The sequence below is a fragment of the Dendrobates tinctorius genome, unplaced genomic scaffold (genome assembly GCF_039654945.1).
Source record: "Dendrobates tinctorius isolate UK_male_01 unplaced genomic scaffold, ASM3965494v1 ptg000027l, whole genome shotgun sequence".
Taxonomy (NCBI): Eukaryota; Metazoa; Chordata; class Amphibia; order Anura; family Dendrobatidae; genus Dendrobates; species Dendrobates tinctorius.
The window spans coordinates 2211994-2232317 of record NW_027361695.1 but is presented as its reverse complement, the minus strand read 5'-3'; the positions used below and the strand labels follow the sequence as shown (position 1 = coordinate 2232317).

General features: G+C 43.8%; 1 protein-coding gene across 1 annotated transcript in view; it reads left to right on the top strand.

The window, feature by feature from the left end:
* CPNE9 (copine family member 9) overlaps window positions 1-20324 on the top strand; it is a 296707-nt gene that overhangs the window by 80183 nt on the left and 196200 nt on the right. The window contains exon 5 of the mRNA XM_073569670.1: window positions 7488-7591. Within this exon, the coding sequence (XP_073425771.1) occupies window positions 7488-7591 (104 nt within the window). The remainder of the gene's footprint in view (window positions 1-7487; window positions 7592-20324) is intronic.

Sequence of the window (20324 nt, the reverse complement as noted above, 5' to 3'; positions counted from 1 at the left end):
CGGAACCTGAAAACACAACTCTTCAGGAAAGCCTACAGCCTGCAATGATCCCCGCTGCCTCCTCACCACTACTGTAGATATGTATCCTCAACCAAGGGAGAAATGCAAAGTACTACATCTGGGCAATAAAAATGGAAAAAGCATATATAGAATGGGAGGAATAGGGCTAAGTGACAGCACATGTGAAAAAGACTTGGGTATACTAATAGATCACAGACTGAATATGAGTCAACAGTGTGATGCAGCAGCAAAAAAGGCAAATGCAATTCTAGGATGTATTAACAGAAGCATACAGTCTAGATCACGTGAAGTCATTATTTCCCTCTACTCCTCTTTGGTCAGACCTCATCTGGAATATTGTGTCCAGTTTTGGGCACCACATTTTAAAAAAGACATCAACAAACTGGAGCAAGTTCAGAAAAGAGCGACCAGAATGGTGACCGGTCTGCAAACCCTGTCTTATGAGGAAAGGTTGCAGGATTTGGGAATGTTTAGTTTGCAAAAGAGAAGACTGAGAGGAGACTTAATAGCTGTCTACAAATATCTAAAGGGCTGTCACATTGTAGAAGGATCAACTTTATTCTCATTTGCACAAGGAAAGACTAGAAGCAATGGGATGAAACTGAATGGGAAGAGACACAGATTAGATATTAGAAAAAACTTTTTGACAGTTAGAGTGATCAATGAGTGGAACAGGCTGCCACGAGAAGTGGTGAGTTCTCCTTCAATGGAAGTCTTCAAACAGAGGCTGGACAGACATCTGACTGGGATGATTTAGCGAATCCTGCTTTGAGCAGGGGGTTGGACCAGATGGCCCAGGAGGTCCCTTCCAACTCTACGATTCTATGATTCTATGATTCTATGATTCTAACACCGGAACTGCTTCAACCCACCAACCTACTGTCTCTTTCCCCACCATCCTGTAGCATGTAAAGCCTAAGTCACACATAGCGACTCATCAGTGATCCCGACAACGTGTCAGGATCGCTGGTGAGTCGCTATGTGATCGCTGGTGAGCTGTCACACAGACAGCTTCACCAGCGATCAGCACAGCTGACTCAGCAGCGATCTCGCTAGCGAGATCGCTATGTTTGAAGGGGCCTTTAGCCCGAAAGGGCAGGGTCCTCTCTCCCCTCTGTATCAGTCTGTCATTGTTAGTTTGTTTACTGTAAGTGATATCTGTAATTTATATGTAACCCCTTCTCATGTGCAGCACCATGGAATCAATTGTGCTATATAAATAAATAATAATAATAGTGCCAAAACCTAATAAAAGTGGCAATCACGAATTAGTGAACAAGTTAGTAAAATATCCCTGGTGGTCTGGGGCAGTGAAGTGAGATAATCCTCTCCAGTTAAAGTCTTCACGCTCCATTTTCCGTCAGCTCCTTGGTAATTGCCCAGTTTGCAATTTAGAGACTATGAAAGTAACTTGAGCTGCAAAATCTCTAGTAGGTCCTTCACTCAATACTCAGGGACCACCTCAACCCCCAGAGTTCACACGATTCCTATGCCCACCTTATGCCCCTTGGGCTATGCACCCCTCTTGCACAAAAGTTCTGCAGTTTTTTCTCTATGAAAGTCAACCATGGATTTGTATTTTTTAAAATTTTTTGAAAAATTTAAGAATTTTAGATTTGTCGTCGCATGAATTCTTTACACAAACACACGAGAAAAGAAGATCATAACGTAAAAGTAAACCCCCCTCCAAAAGTCCCTAAACCAGTTATTTTAAAGTGTTATTCACAAAATCAAATGTTATCCCCTATCCATAAAATAAGCTATATCTTAATGATCACTTGGGGTCTGAGCACTAGGAGCCCCCGTGAGATCGAAAACGGGATTCTGCAGGGGTCTTGAATGGAATGGAGACTTGCATTCTCGACTGGGACTATTGGTAAAAGTTGAGTACGGTGCTTGGTTTTTCTGGCAGTCCCATAGACAGTGAAAGGAGCGGAGGTCAAACAGTGGGACCCCCACTGACCCAGAGAACAGGGTCTCTGAAATGCACCATCAAAATGGAACACTGCTCATTCTGTATGAGACTACCTGAAGAAGTTGAGAGCTGAGCCCGGCCATCTCCAACTGTCCAATAATAAGTGAATGGAGCAGCGGTACGCATGCGCAGACACTGCTCCATTCTGACGCGCTATTTCAAAGAGCCCTGTTCTTGAGAAAATGGGGGTCCCAGCAGTCAGACGGATGCACAAAAACTAGCTGTTGTGTAGTAGAGCTGATAACCAGTGGGGTAGATCCTGCTGACCAGTTCCATATAAAAATTAAACTGGGGGGTATATTCTGCTGACTGGTTCCCTATAAAATTACACTATGGGGGTAGATCTTGTTGACCAGCTCCCTATAAAATTACACTATGGGGGTAGATCCTGCTGACCAGCTTCCTATAAAATTACACTATGGGGGTAGATCCTGCTGACCGATTCCCTATAAAATGACATTACAGGGTAGATCCTGCTGGCCAGCTCCCTATAAAATGACATTGTGTTAGCAGCGTCTACCCTTGTTAAGTGTCATCTATCCATAAGACAAGGTTGCCAGGTTACAGCACGTATGGCATATAATACGCAAAGTGCGATTTCGCTCCCGGCCCCTCTAATGGGCTAGGGCAGGTAAGTTGCGCTCATTGCATATATACATGTAATGTTCTGAATTAGTCATACAGTTAAACAGAGCAGAATAAATGCAGAACTGAAAGACTGAGACCTGCTAAATTCACAGACGGACAGGGGGAGGATTCGGCAGAACGCAGCCGGGATTACAGATACAAGGGAGGCACGCTAACCTCAATCCTGCCACAGAATGGGATGCAGATGGCCGAGGAATTCCCCATTACTGGGAAGTAATGATTTCATGAAATGCTGGAAGATTGCCCAGTGCACTAAACATAACACGGAGAGCGTGCGTTCCATGGTATTGTCTCCCTGAACCATCACTATGAATTTTCTGCTGTGCAATCCCTGATCCTTTCATAATAAGGATTGACCAGAAGTACTTCCTTCTCACCCCCATTGGCAAAGAGTTAAATCACAAAATCTTGACTTTTTGCAGCTGCCACTAGGGGGAGCTCAATGCATATGCACTGAGCTTCATTATAACAATGTGCAGTAGGCGCCCCCTAGTGCTGGATGCAGACTGACTAAATAACATTGGTTCACCCTTATCAACACTTTTTTTATATAACTTAAATGCATGTATTTTTTGCTAAAATGATTTATGGAATTGGGTTCTATTAAAAAAAATTGCATTGTTTGCCTTCCATTGCCAATTTGTGACACTGTTTATTGCTGGCTGCAGAATGGGTTAACTGAGAATCGGTCAGTGAGCGCATTCTGAAGTTCCAGTGGGAGAGCCCTTGTCTTTTTTTGAGCTCCTCTCAGCTCATTTATGACCACAGACTACATCAAAGTTGAATATGCGGGGAAACAAAGCCTGGAAAAGCCAAATGGTGAAACATTTTTAATGAAATCCAATTGAAAAAATGATTTTTAGGCATTAAGTTAAAAAAAAAAACAAAAAAAAAAACTGGCATGATACAGATAGGTTCTGGTAAAATCTTTATCCACAATGCTGCTTTTCTAACACCCTGCGGATTTTCCACTGGCATATCCAGACTTAAAGTGGATGTCCCAAATAGGCAAGTTATCACCTACCCTATGCATTGGGGATAACTTTATGCTCTATCTTGAGAATGAAATGACATAGCGAATGATCGCCTATACTTCATTCATTAACTATGGGACTGTCGGAGATAGTAGATTTCTGTCCAATAGACCATGAATGGAGGAGAGGTAGACAAGCAGCACAGCCATCTTTCCATAGAAACAAGACATTTCAGAGAAAAGATCTCGGAATTAACCAGACCCCCATCATTCAGCAAATTTACATCTGTCCTATGGATAAGTTGGGACAACCCTTTTAAAAGCCTCACGTGTGAACATGCCCGTTACCATTTTCCATGCAGTACTTTGTATGATTGCGGTTACTTTTTTTTTTTATTTAGTGGATACGTTTCAGCACTACAAAGCAGGTTTGGATGTATTTTTAATTAATGAAAACTTTTTTTTTTTCTTTTTTTCTTTTGCAAAAATAAGGCTCATCGCATTCTGCATTTAAATGACTCATTACCGTAAGTGATCAGCGGATACCTTTACTTCAAATGTCAGATGATGTGCCGTTCATTAGCATCCCTCCGCAATATCAAATTCTTGTTTGTGTTTTGTACACAGAATTAATTTTTAGGATTTTGGAAGGATCCGTATGGTAGAGACTTCATTTGTATGCACAGATGTGTCTGGAAGATCCAGAAAATTCTCCCTTCCATGCAAAAAAAAAAAAAAAATCCCATTCTCCCAATTGGTGGGGATTAGCATCTCTACTTCTTGGAACCCCTTCTGTTCGGACCTTCGCGGCATATGTGTTGCACATGGATATTTTTTTTTCTTCCAGAGGTTACAGACCCATTCTGATCCTAATGGTGGGCACACATCAAGCCCCTTCCAAGATGCACTCTAATTGACCTGCTGATACACTGTGACGAACTGCGCATCTGTGTCAGATGGACATGATCAGGACTGGATTTCAGCTTCTAGGTCACCGGTAGATCATCTCTAACCTATGACCCTACCAGCTGCAGGGGAAAGTGGATGCAAAAAAGTTAAGACCTCTCCAACTACAGGGTGGGTCATGCAAACTAGCCCCCCGCTTTGCATGTGCGGTTTGGACCAGATGACACTTATCAGGTCGCATTCATCAGAACTCTTAGCTTTCAGAAATGACCAAGGCTGTCATCTCCTTCCTTTCTCTACACGGAGGGCAGTAATGGCATGTGAGTTCAACATGGCATATAGCAGGGGTGGGGAACCTCAGGCCCCAGGGCCATTTACGGCCCTCAATGACCTTTATCAGGCCCCCGAGCAGATTCTCAGGGACCGCATTCCTGGGCAGGGAGCTGTATTTTGATTGCCACAATCTCATTAATTTCTTCTTGTTCTTTCAGCAGACACACGCAGTGTTCACTACTGAACAATGCAATGAAAGATTAAGTCATGAAACAAGTGCCAGAGCCAGGATGTACTTTGCGGGCGGAGTTTGTATGGCCCCTGAAGGATGGTATAAATATCCAAATGGCCCTTGGCAAAAAAAAGAATCCACACCCCTGGCATATAGTGATAGTGGAGACCCCCCCCAAGATCAGTCACAGAAACACGACCAGTCTATTTAGCTCAATAATTGGACCTTTCCATTCCACCAAAAAAGGATTAATGGTTTGGTGTAAACAGGGCTGGCCCGAACGTATAGGCGAACTAGGCGGCCGCCTAGGGCGCCGACCCAAAGGGGGCGCCAGAGAAAAAATAGAAAAAATTATAAAAAATCTTTTCAAAAGGCAAAAAGTTTTAGGGATGGAAAGAAAAGTGTACATATTTAAGGGCAAATATGACGCAAGAGAGGTTGGTTGGGTTGGCAACAATTTCAATAGAATCTGAAGTTGCTAAACAAATTAATCTCGGTGACTTAGTGTCATCCTCTTAAAAAAAAAAGGCAAGGAAACAAAAATTTTAATTACCGATGGTCGTTTTTGTTTTGTGTTATTGATTACTTTGTATATATATGTCCTATACAACTTTTCAGAAGATTAAAGAGTTAGGAGAGAGTTAATTAATCATTGTTGTTGTGGTTTATTTTGCTCCTAAATTTATATCCCAAGTTTTCATCTACTGCCAAGAATAGTAGGGGCGCAACAAAATAGTTTCGCCTAGGGCGCCGTAATCTCTCGGGCCGGCCCTGGGTGTAAACCAAATCTGTGGTCAATGCAAAAAAAACCCCACATGTTCACACACTCATCTTTGTTCCAGGAAAGGTTTAGAGAAGCCTCAGGGAATCGATGCAGGACAACGTTTCACCCGTGTAGTAAAATCACTTCACCTGAGGCCATCCTGTGCAAGGGTTAGAGAAGGGGAATAAACAGAAGGGTCCAGAGTATTTGCAATTGACTGGATACGATTGTAGGCAAAAACTTGGAATAAATTTTTCATTTCCGAGCTGCATCACCATTCATTTCACCATCTGGATAAAAATAAAATAATAATTTGGGGCACCGCTATGGGTACTTGGGAGTGTGGGTTCAGTGTTCTCTGAAGATAATGTGAACGCCAATGTGTAAAAGAAGCTGATCGTGAGCAGGAGGATTTTTTTTTATGGGAGTTCTCATTGTATAAGCAGAAAAGGCAGATTTGTCAATGCTAAACAGGTCCTGGTGACCATTGAAGTGAAAGAGAGTGGAGCTGCAGTACCAGAGAATGGCCACCGCACAGTGTACGGAGCTGTGCTACATCCAACATGCAGCCAGCTGATTGGTCGGGGTCCTGAGTATCGTATCACCTCCGATCTGATATTAATGACCTATTCTAAGGATAAGACATGCAAACCCATTTAACGTTGGCATATATTGGAGTAAGGTAATATTCACGGCAATAGCTGTTGCTACCTCTCCTCATTATCAGCGCCTCTGCCCTTTAACTCCATTAATGACAATGATTACGGAGGGACATCGTCCTTATAGACTGCAGAATCCACAGAAACTGTAAATATAATTAAAGTTATTAAACTCAACGTAATGTTCGTCCGCAGTCCCCATCTCATTAAAATCCAAGCCTCCTGATTGGTCAGCTGCTTGGCGGCTTCGCTGTTGTTTTCAGTGACTGGCAATTGCTAGGAATCAATGTATTAGATAATGGTCGATGCTAATGATCTATCTCCCCTGAAGACGCTCAGCGTCGATACTGCACTAACCCTAACATTCCTAATTAAAAAATGGGAGTATTTGCCATATTGACATAACGCTTCCCGTCAAGGTTCATCCTGCAGCTGACAAGTGTCAAGGGAGAAAAAAATAGATTTCGGTATTGAACGGAATTAAAGGAACACTATGGGCAAACCGTATACAATGAAAAGACTCCTTACTCCTAGTTATCAGTTTATTTGTGCTTTTCCACTAGGAATTATAAAGGAATGTGTTTAGATGCATTGTTTGGTTAATGAATCTATACATTTAATAGAATATTGGTTTCTTATACTGAGCTCCAATTCCCCTGTATAGTCATAAAATTAAATAAAATTCTTACTGCCTGTAGCCACCACTAGAGGGAGCTCACTGCACACTGTTTTATCATTTGGCAAGATGTTGTATGCACCAGCGCTCATCAGCTCCCCCTAGTGGTTGCTCCAGACAGCCGGAATTCTATCTAACTTTTCATCTGTGCAGTTGATCTTGAGTTCTGTATCAGGAAAATGGAGTCCTGACAAAGATAAAACCTAAATAGCATAGATTGCTTGAGCTAAAGATTACGCAGAGATCCACTTTAAGATACAGTTCCCTTTAAACATAGTTACAGATGGCCCTTTGCCTTTAATGATTGTTTCCTTGCTTATTGCGATGGGACTAAGCTCAACATATTTTGTATTTCTCACAGTTCGGACGGACAGAAGTTATTGATAACACACTGAATCCAGATTTTGTCCGTAAATTCGTGCTGGATTATTTCTTTGAAGAGAAGCAGAACCTGAGGTTTGACGTGTGAGTATATTACACAGTTTCAATGATTATATTGCAGCATAAAAATGCCAAATAACCGAACATAAAAAACAAAAACTTTGCAATGGAACCAAATTAAAAATGTCCTATCGTTTTCTGTGTACATGTGTGTATTGATTCTGCAATCTCATTGATTATTCTGTTATACTGTATCTCCTACACTGGGCTGTTATACCTCCTACACTGGGCTGTTATACCTCCTACACTGGGCTGTTATATCTCCTACACTGGGCTGATATACCTCCTACACTGGGCTGTTATACCTCCTACACTGGGCTGTTATACCTCCTACACTGGGCTGTTATATCTCCTACACTGGGCTGATATACCTCCAACACTGGGCTGTTATACCTCCTACACTGGGCTGTTATACCTCCAACACTGGGCTGTTATACCTCCAACACTGGGCTGTTATATTTCCTACACTGGGCTGATATACCTCCTACACTGGGCTGTTATACCTCCAACACTGGGCTGTTATACCTCCAACACTGGGCTGTTATACCTCCAACACTGGGCTGTTATATCTCCTACACTGGGCTGTTATATTTCCTACACTTGGCTGTTATACACTGGGCTGTTATATCTCCTACACTGGGCTGTTATACCTCCTACACTGGGCTGTTATACCTCCTACACTGGGCTGTTATACCTCCTACACTGGGCTGTTGTACCTCCTACACTGGGCTGTTATACCTCCTACACTGGGCTGTTATATCTCCTACACTGGGCTGATATACCTCCTACACTGGGCTGTTATACCTCCTACACTGGGCTGTTATACCTCCTACACTGGGCTGTTATACCTCCTACACTGGGCTGTTATACCTCCAACACTGGGCTGTTATATTTCCTACACTTGACTGTTATACACTGGGCTGTTATATTTCCTACACTTGGCTGTTATATCTCCTACACTGGGCTGTTATATCTCCTACACTGGGCTGTTATATCTCCTACACTGGGCCGTTATATCTCCTATACTGGGCCGTTATATCTCTTACACTGGGCCGTTATATCTCCTACACTGGGCCGTTATATCTCCTACACTGGGCCGTTATATTTCCTACACTGGGCCGTTATATCTCCTACACTGGGCCGTTATATCTCCTACACTGGGCCGTTATATCTCCTACACTGGGCTGTTATATCTCCTACACTGGGCCGTTATATCTCCTATACTGGGCCGTTATATCTCTTACACTGGGCCGTTATATCTCCTACACTGGGCCGTTATATCTCCTACACTGGGCCGTTATATCTCCTACACTGGGCCGTTATATCTCTTACACTGGGCCGTTATATCTCCTACACTGGGCCGTTATATCTCCTACACTGGGCCGTTATATTTCCTACACTGGGCTGTTATATCTCCTACACTGGGCCGTTATATCTCCTATACTGGGCCGTTATATCTCTTACACTGGGCCGTTATATCTCCTACACTGGGCCGTTATATCTCCTACACTGGGCCGTTATATCTCCTACACTGGGCCGTTATATTTCTTACACTGGGCTGTTATATCTCCTACACTGGGCTGCTATATTTCCTACACTGGGCCGTTATATCTCTTACACTGGGCCGTTATATCTCCTACACTGGGCCGTTATATCTCCTACACTGGGCTGTTATATTTCTTACACTGGGCTGTTATATCTCCTACACTGGGCCGTTATATTTCCTACACTGGGCTGTTATATCTCTTACACTGGGCCGTTATATCTCCTACACTGGGCCGTTATATCTCCTACACTGGGCTGTTATATTTCCTACACTGGGCCGTTATATCTCCTACACTGGGCCGTTATATTTCTTACACTGGGCTGTTATATCTCCTACACTGGGCCGTTATATTTCCTACACTGGGCCGTTATATCTCTTACACTGGGCCGTTATATCTCCTACACTCGGCCGTTATATCTCCTACACTGGGCTGTTATATTTCCTACACTGGGCCGTTATATCTCCTACACTGGGCCGTTATATCTCCTACACTGGGCCGTTATATCTCCTACACTGGGCCGTTATATCTCCTACAGTGGGCCGTTATATCTCCTACACTGGGCTGTTATATTTCCTACACTGGGCCGTTATATCTCCTACACTGGGCCGTTATATCTCCTACACTGGGCCGTTATATCTTCTACACTGGGCCGTTATATCTCCTACACTGGGCCGTTATATCTTCTACACTGGGCTGTTATATTTCCTACACTGGGCTGTTATATCTCCTACACTGGGCCGTTATATCTCCTACACTGGGCCGTTATATCTCCTACACTGGGCCGTTATATTTCCTACACTGGGCCGTTATATCTCTTACACTGGGCCGTTATATCTCCTACACTGGGCCGTTATATCTCCTACACTGGGCTGTTATATCTCCTACACTGGGCCGTTATATCTCCTACACTGGGCTGTTATATCTCCTACACTGGGCCGTTATATCTCCTACACTGGGCCGTTATATCTCCTACACTGGGCCGTTATATCTCCTACACTGGGCTGTTATATCTCCTACACTGGGCCGTTATATCTCCTACACTGGGCCGTTATATCTCCTACACTGGGCCGTTATATTTCCTACACTGGGCCGTTATATTTCCTACACTGGGCCGTTATATCTCCTACACTGGGCCGTTATATCTCCTACACTGGGCCGTTATATCTCCTACACTGGGCCGTTATATCTCCTACACTGGGCCGTTATATCTCCTACACTGGGCCGTTATATCTCCTACACTGGGCCGTTATATCTCCTACACTGGGCCGTTATATCTCCTACACTGGGCCGTTATATTTCCTACACTGGGCCGTTATATCTCTTACACTGGGCCGTTATATCTCCTACACTGGGCCGTTATATCTCCTACACTGGGCCGTTATATCTCCTACACTGGGCCGTTATATCTCCTACACTGGGCCGTTATATTTCTTACACTGGGCCATTATATTTCCTACACTGGGCCGTTATACCTCCTACACTGGGCTTTTATACCTCCTACACTTGTCCGTTATACTGTACCTCCTACACTGGCAGGCTCGGACTGGCCCATAAGGGAACAGGGGAATCCCCCGGTGGGCCCCTGTGCAAACATGGGCCCCAACCCCACTATATGGGAAGTACTTGTCATAATTCTCATGATTTACTGTACAGAAAAGAGCAGCATCTCATCATTGACTAACCAAACTACCCAATTTATTATTATATAGAGATACAGGTAAATTTGTGAACGAGGGTAGTGCAATATTTGTATGCAGGTGAAAAGTGGGCCCCCAAAGTCATTTTTACTGGTGGGCCCTTGGCACCCCAGTCCGACACTGTACACTGATCTATTATACCTCCTACACTGGTCCGTTATACTGTACCTCCTACACTGGTCTATTATACCTCCTACACTGGGATGTTATATGTCTTACACTGGGCCGTTATATCTCCTACACTGGTCTATTATACCTCCTACACTGGGCTGTGACATCTCTTTCACTGGGCCGTTATATCGCCTACACTGGGCTGTTATAGCGCCTACACTGGACTGGTATAGCTCCTACACTGGACTGTTATAGCTCTTACTTTGGTCTATAATGCCTCCTACACTGGGCTGTTATATCTCCTACACTGGGCCGTTATATATCTTACACTGGGCCGTTATATCTCCTACACTGGGCCGTTATATCTCCTACACTGGGCTGTTATATTTCTTACACTAGGCTGTTATATCGCCTACACTGGGCTGTTATACCTCCTACACTGGGCTGTTATACCTCCTACACTGGGCTGTTATATCTCCTACACTGGGCTGTTATTCCTCCTACACTGGGCTGTTATACCTCCTACACTGGGCTGTTATATCTCCTACACTGGGCTGTTATTCCTCCTACACTGGGCTGTTATATCTCCTACACTGGGTTGTTATATTTCCTACACTGGGTTGTTATATCTCCTACACTGGGCTGTTATATCTCCTACACTGGGCTGTTATATCTCCTACACTGGGTTGTTATATCTCCTACACTGGGCTGTTATATTTCCTACACTGGGTTGTTATACCTCCTACACTTGGCTGTTATATCTCCTACACTGGGCTGTTATATCTCCTACACTGGGTTGTTATATCTCCTACACTGGGCTGTTATATTTCCTACACTGGGCTGTTATATCTCCTACACTGGGCTGTTATATCTCCTACACTGGGCTGTTATATCTCCTACACTGGGCTGTTATATCTCCTATACTGGGCCGTTATATCTCTTACACTGGGCCGTTATATCTCCTACACTGGGCCGTTATATCTCCTACACTGGGCCGTTATATCTCCTACACTGGGCCGTTATATTTCTTACACTGGGCTGTTATATCTCCTACACTGGGCTGCTATATTTCCTACACTGGGCCGTTATATCTCTTACACTGGGCCGTTATATCTCCTACACTGGGCCGTTATATCTCCTACACTGGGCTGTTATATTTCTTACACTGGGCTGTTATATCTCCTACACTGGGCCGTTATATTTCCTACACTGGGCTGTTATATCTCTTACACTGGGCCGTTATATCTCCTACACTGGGCCGTTATATCTCCTACACTGGGCTGTTATATTTCCTACACTGGGCCGTTATATCTCCTACACTGGGCCGTTATATTTCTTACACTGGGCTGTTATATCTCCTACACTGGGCCGTTATATTTCCTACACTGGGCCGTTATATCTCTTACACTGGGCCGTTATATCTCCTACACTCGGCCGTTATATCTCCTACACTGGGCTGTTATATTTCCTACACTGGGCCGTTATATCTCCTACACTGGGCCGTTATATCTCCTACAGTGGGCCGTTATATCTCCTACACTGGGCTGTTATATTTCCTACACTGGGCCGTTATATCTCCTACACTGGGCCGTTATATCTTCTACACTGGGCCGTTATATCTCCTACACTGGGCCGTTATATCTTCTACACTGGGCTGTTATATTTCCTACACTGGGCTGTTATATCTCCTACACTGGGCCGTTATATCTCCTACACTGGGCCGTTATATCTCCTACACTGGGCCGTTATATTTCCTACACTGGGCCGTTATATCTCTTACACTGGGCCGTTATATCTCCTACACTGGGCCGTTATATCTCCTACACTGGGCTGTTATATCTCCTACACTGGGCCGTTATATCTCCTACACTGGGCTGTTATATCTCCTACACTGGGCCGTTATATCTCCTACACTGGGCCGTTATATCTCCTACACTGGGCCGTTATATCTCCTACACTGGGCTGTTATATCTCCTACACTGGGCCGTTATATCTCCTACACTGGGCCGTTATATCTCCTACACTGGGCCGTTATATTTCCTACACTGGGCCGTTATATTTCCTACACTGGGCCGTTATATCTCCTACACTGGGCCGTTATATCTCCTACACTGGGCCGTTATATCTCCTACACTGGGCCGTTATATCTCCTACACTGGGCCGTTATATCTCCTACACTGGGCCGTTATATCTCCTACACTGGGCCGTTATATCTCCTACACTGGGCCGTTATATCTCCTACACTGGGCCGTTATATTTCCTACACTGGGCCGTTATATCTCTTACACTGGGCCGTTATATCTCCTACACTGGGCCGTTATATCTCCTACACTGGGCCGTTATATCTCCTACACTGGGCCGTTATATCTCCTACACTGGGCCGTTATATTTCTTACACTGGGCCATTATATTTCCTACACTGGGCCGTTATACCTCCTACACTGGGCTTTTATACCTCCTACACTTGTCCGTTATACTGTACCTCCTACACTGGCAGGCTCGGACTGGCCCATAAGGGAACAGGGGAATCCCCCGGTGGGCCCCTGTGCAAACATGGGCCCCAACCCCACTATATGGGAAGTACTTGTCATAATTCTCATGATTTACTGTACAGAAAAGAGCAGCATCTCATCATTGACTAACCAAACTACCCAATTTATTATTATATAGAGATACAGGTAAATTTGTGAACGAGGGTAGTGCAATATTTGTATGCAGGTGAAAAGTGGGCCCCCAAAGTCATTTTTACTGGTGGGCCCTTGGCACCCCAGTCCGACACTGTACACTGATCTATTATACCTCCTACACTGGTCCGTTATACTGTACCTCCTACACTGGTCTATTATACCTCCTACACTGGGATGTTATATGTCTTACACTGGGCCGTTATATCTCCTACACTGGTCTATTATACCTCCTACACTGGGCTGTGACATCTCTTTCACTGGGCCGTTATATCGCCTACACTGGGCTGTTATAGCGCCTACACTGGACTGGTATAGCTCCTACACTGGACTGTTATAGCTCTTACTTTGGTCTATAATGCCTCCTACACTGGGCTGTTATATCTCCTACACTGGGCCGTTATATATCTTACACTGGGCCGTTATATCTCCTACACTGGGCCGTTATATCTCCTACACTGGGCTGTTATATTTCTTACACTAGGCTGTTATATCGCCTACACTGGGCTGTTATACCTCCTACACTGGGCTGTTATACCTCCTACACTGGGCTGTTATATCTCCTACACTGGGCTGTTATTCCTCCTACACTGGGCTGTTATACCTCCTACACTGGGCTGTTATATCTCCTACACTGGGCTGTTATTCCTCCTACACTGGGCTGTTATATCTCCTACACTGGGTTGTTATATTTCCTACACTGGGTTGTTATATCTCCTACACTGGGCTGTTATATCTCCTACACTGGGCTGTTATATCTCCTACACTGGGTTGTTATATCTCCTACACTGGGCTGTTATATTTCCTACACTGGGTTGTTATACCTCCTACACTTGGCTGTTATATCTCCTACACTGGGCTGTTATATCTCCTACACTGGGTTGTTATATCTCCTACACTGGGCTGTTATATTTCCTACACTGGGCTGTTATATCTCCTACACTGGGCTGTTATATCTCCTACACTGGGCTGTTATATCTCCTACACTGGGCTGTTATATCTCCTACACTGGGCTGTTATACCTCTTCCACTGGGCTGTTATATCTCCTACACTGGGCTGTTATATCTCCTACACTGGGCTGTTATTCCTCCTACACTGGGCTGTTATATCTCCTACACTGGGTTGTTATATTTCCTACACTGGGTTGTTATATCTCCTACACTGGGCTGTTATATCTCCTACACTGGGCTGTTATATCTCCTACACTGGGTTGTTATATCTCCTACACTGGGCTGTTATATTTCCTACACTGGGTTGTTATATCTCCTACACTGGGCTGTTATATCTCCTACACTGGGCTGTTATATCTCCTACACTGGGCTGTTATATCTCCTACACTGGGTTGTTATATCTCCTACACTGGGCTGTTATATTTCCTACACTGGGTTGTTATACCTCCTACACTTGGCTGTTATATTTCCTACACTGGGCTGTTATATCTCCTACACTGGGTTGTTATATCTCCTACACTGGGCTGTTATATTTCCTACACTGGGCTGTTATATCTCCTACACTGGGCTGTTATATCTCCTACACTGGGCTGTTATATCTCCTACACTGGGCTGTTATACCTCTTCCACTGGGCTGTTACATCTCCTACACAGCTACACTGGGCTGTTATATCTCCTACATTGGGATTGTAGTGCAGCGGTATCCACACTGAGCAGTGATGAGGCAGTGACCCAGCAAAGTTCCAAACAAAAGTCTCTTTAATGCTTACTCACAGCAAAACACAGCATACAATATCCTCCGGATTGCAGCCGGGAAACAGGACAGTCAACCTCTGGATCGCAGCTGGGCACAAGACAGTCCACCTCCGGTTCTCAGCCGGGTACATATCTTCCAGATTACAGTCACTAAACACGCCAGTCCACTTTCATGACCGGTTACCATGGGCGACTGCACCACCGTGTACGCTGTGGGTGCCAGGCCTTTCAGCTCCCTTGGCTGTTTGGTTCTGCTTGCCTGTGTTCCCTCACACAGGTGGAGCTCTGCAGAGCCCTCTGCTCTGCACTCTTACAAACACCAAACTGACACTGACCCTGACACACCCAAACCCTTTACTGCGGGGCTTTTAACTGGAATATGTGCCCTTGGGCCACATGGAAAACCCAGGCCAGGAATGAAATGAACTGCACCACTAACATCCTGCAGTCTGTTTCAAAACACAAAAGCCCAGAGCAGGTTTTCCCTAAATCTGCCTTGGACAACCAGCATGTCCAAGACCTATACTCACTTTTATTCTGCATTGCCACCACTGCTACGCCTGTGACTGAAATGACCTCAATACGCCTCCGTGCGCATCCTGGGGGGAACACACAGGGATTCCTACATGTGACACCAGTCACGGCCTCACAGGATGTTCACGTATAGTGATGACGATGACTATATGTGTGTATTAAGGTCGGAGAGAATGTGGGACATTCAGGATGCATTGAGAGATATTTGTTACTGTGGCAACACATCCCCGGTCCTGCTGGGAGGACGCCTATTAACCCTTCCCTACCAGGGGGACTGTTACGTGTAATAGATGTGGATCTATTTATAATACATATATCTCTGTTGGTGACCGACATACACCACGGCCATCAGGCTCCTTACCAAGAAATGAGCAAAAAATTATTGCCGAAAAAAAAAAATATAGATGGATCAAAGATAGAGAGATCAATAAATAAAAAGATAGTTAAATAGATAAATTGATCATAGCTAGATAATTACGGTAAATGGATAAAAAAAGTATAAAATACGGTAGATAACAGATAAATCGTAGATTGATCAAATAATAGATAAACAAGTAGAGAGATAAATAGATATGTAATTGAAGAATCAATAGATATAGAATAAAAGAATAATAGATACAGACAAGATGTTCTTGCATTAAATATGTTTCTAATTGGACTTTTTTTTGTATAATCAAACAATATTCCCAACTTTTAGGGTTATATATTATTAGGATGCTTTTATGATAAACAGTAGTCCTGAGTGATTATCGCTGGATGGGCATCTTGCATATTTTAAATCCACGTTGAACTGATCTGTAATATCAAGAAGATATTGCTAACTATTCCCTAGGGGGCGGGGACAGTTACTCAGGGGCGTATGTTAAGGAGGAGTCTCATCTGCATATTCAGAATTGAAAATTATCTATTACTCTTCTCCTTCGTCTCTCTCATTTTCTTATGTCGTGTGAATTGTTGCAATCTGCTCAGTTAAACACGACAAAGCTTTTATCATTGTTTCCTGTATAAATATCCTTGGTAATGGAATAACAAATCATTCGTATGGTCTGTATTGTTATATTAGTGATGGGACCTGGTAATTGCCAAACAATTATCAAGCAATTTGGGATTTAATTGTTAAAAAAGGGAACGGGGACAATAACCCGTTGGCCATGGGCCTTTATACCATCGATGTTGTCAATCCAGATGCAGCTATTGTGGTAGATCTATATATATATATAAAATGAATGTATGTATGTGTGTATCACCAACCAATCACGAAGCATCTTTCATTTCACCAGAGCTGTTTAAAAGAAGCTGAGCTGTGATTGCTTGGTATGAACAACAGTTTTCCTGCACCAGAAAACACTTCAGCAGATACTGACCGGGTGGGAGAAATCTAGAATCCCCGGGAACATAAGCTCCCAGCCATTGTCTGCCCCCCAGAAAGGAGCAGAGAGCACAGGACAGAAATGAATCCCCCCCTCCCTACCCATATCCCCATCACACATCCTCCATCCCATAGGCACATCTTCCCTCTTAAAGGGATCTCCGGTATGGAAGTCAGGGCAAATCCATCCAGCGATTTGGTTTTGACCCCAGGCTGACAGGATGATGTGGGATATTAGGGGTAGTAGTCCGGTGGCTCTGATGGGATGATGTGGGATATTAGGGGTAGTAGTTCGGTGACTCTGGCTGATGGGATGATGTGGGATATTAGGGGTAGTAGTTCGGTGACTCTGGCTGATGGGACAATGTGGGATATTAGGGGTAGAAGCCCGGTGGCTCTGGCTGACGGGATGAGGTGGGATATTAGGGGTAGTAGTTCGGTGACTCTGGCTGATGGGACAATGTGGGATATTAGGGGTAGTAGTCCGGTGGCTCTGGCTGACGGGATGAGGTGGGATATTAGGGGTAGTAGTCCGGTGGCTCTGGCTGATGGGATGATGTGGGATATTAGGGGTAGTAGTCCGGTGGCTCTGGCTGATGGGATGATGTGGAATATTAGGGCCGGGGTAGTAGTTCGGTGGCTCTGGCTGATGGGACGATGTGGGATATTAGGGGTAGTAGTCTGGTGGCTCTGGCTGACTGAATGATGTGGGATGTTAGGGGTAGTAGTCCGGTGTTTCTGGATGAAGGGATGAGGTGGGATATTATAGTGAATGTGGCTATGTGGAGAGAGCGGGGCTGTACACTCAGCTTTATATATATATATATATATATATAGAGAGAGAGAGAGAGATATAATCATTATAATTTGTTATAACTAATCGTAGTTAGTTACTATGCCCGGGCACTTCAGCTAGTAATAACTAATTGTAATATTGCCCTTCCTCCGGGCATTCCAGGATGAGTTCAGTGAACTTTCTAGCTATTATACCCTTGCCGGCTAAAAGCAGGACCACATAGGCCCATATTGTCCAAATAAATAATGGGTCATTAAGGATCTACAGAAAGCAAACTGTGAGCAGTAACATTTCAATACCCCAAACTGGTACAGGAAAGATGGATATCTTTGTACCGTGTTAGCCAGTAGATAGAAAAATATTCAGAATTGAGAGTCCTCAGTGGTTGATACCTTTTAATGGCTAACTGAAAAGATGGTAACACATTGCAAGCTTTCGAGACTACTCAGGTCTCTTCATCAGGCATAGACTAATACAAAACAGATTTTGTATTAGTCTATGCCTGATGAAGAGACCTGAGTAGTCTCGAAAGCTTGCAATGTGTTACCATCTTTTCAGTTAGCCATTAAAAGGTATCAACCACTGAGGACTCTCAATCCTGAATATTTTTCTACCCCAAACTGGGTAATTTAAGGACTTGCTATAAATATGTAAATCTATTACCCGCGCTTAATGCCGCTGTTTTCCTGAGTCCGAGGATGTTTTTCCTTTGTTCCTGCGCCTCTCCGTTCCCGATATATGGCCCTCTTTTCCTTGTATAGTATATTTATCCAGATGGGTGTGGTCTTGAACACATCTTCTTAAGGATCACACCCACTTGGCTAAGACTTGAATTCAAAGAAGAGGCCGTATCTCAGGAATGAAAAGGAGCAGGAACAAAAGAAAAACAATGCTGAATTCAGGAGAACAGGGACATTAACACCAGGTAGTATATATATATAGATATATATATATATATATATATATGTATGTGTGTGTGTATATATATATATATATATATATATATAATTTTTTTTTTTTTTTTTTTTATTTATTTTTTGGCAAGTGACAGATCCACTTTAAGTGTTCTTTTAGGACACCCGCCCAAAGGACCTGGAATGCCAACTTTTGCATGGGGTGTGAATACATATTTTGTAGTTCAGTTCACAAGACTGGCCTGGTAAAATCAGAACTGCAGGCAAGGATGAGACATAGTATAGTTTAACGGTAGGCTCTCATGGGGGCTGAGGAACCCTACTCCAAGGATCAAGGATGGAAATAAAAATTTGGAGCCCTAAGATCCTGGAGTGGAGGGGTGTGATAACATGAAGCAAAATTAGGAGTGCGCTTCTTTTCAGAGTCACAGGTATTGGAAGAGCAATGGTAGCAGCCACATCCTGGCTATGGGGCTAAAAGGCACATGGTAGGTTGCGGACTCGTCTCATTCTGTTGTATCATGAATTGAATAAGTCCATTTGTAGTGAATAAAGCAGCAGATTATCCGCTATCTATGAGTAAACTCTATTGACTGACACGGGGATCCGCTTGCTCACCTGCAGCTGTATGTGCGAGCACGTTTAATGCAAATCATCAGTACAGTTTGTGGGCCATCAGCAGGGACTCGGATAGAGATGCTACATATCAAGACTTTGGCGTCAAGGGACCGGTGTGAATAATTCGAAAGGAGAATCTCACCAGGAAACAACTTGCATCGACCTCAGAACCGGGGGGGGGGAGAGGTGCAGATTACATGTCAATCTTTACGTTGCTTTTGTCAGGCTGAAAAAAGCTGAATGGTGTCAGACAAGAAAACATCAGTATTTCCAGCATGTTCAGGATTTATATACACAAGGGGGCACCGAGCTGTTTATGAATACAGAAACATCTGACTTGTGGCGGACTGTCAGTTGTGTGTTAATACCCCTTCTTTTCATGTCGATTTCTTCCAGGCTGCCGAGTACATTGATTTTTCACCAAATAGTTACATATACTGTAGTTCCATAGTATTGTAGAAAAAAAAGAGGCATATCCACAAGTTTAATTGAGGGATGGGAAAGGAGGAGAAGGAGAAATTGTACGACCATAATGCAAGAACCCAGATCCTTCTCTACAAGTGACTCGCCTAGTTTTTCTCCCCCTAGAATATATGATGTCTGCATATTATTATACCCAGATCCTTCTCTACAAGTGACTCTCCTAGTTTTACTCCCCCTAGAATATATGATGTCTGCATATTATTATACCCAGATCCTTCTCTACAAGTGACTCTCCTAGTTTTACTCCCCCTAGAACATATGATGTCTGCATATTATTATACCCAGATCCTTCTCTAC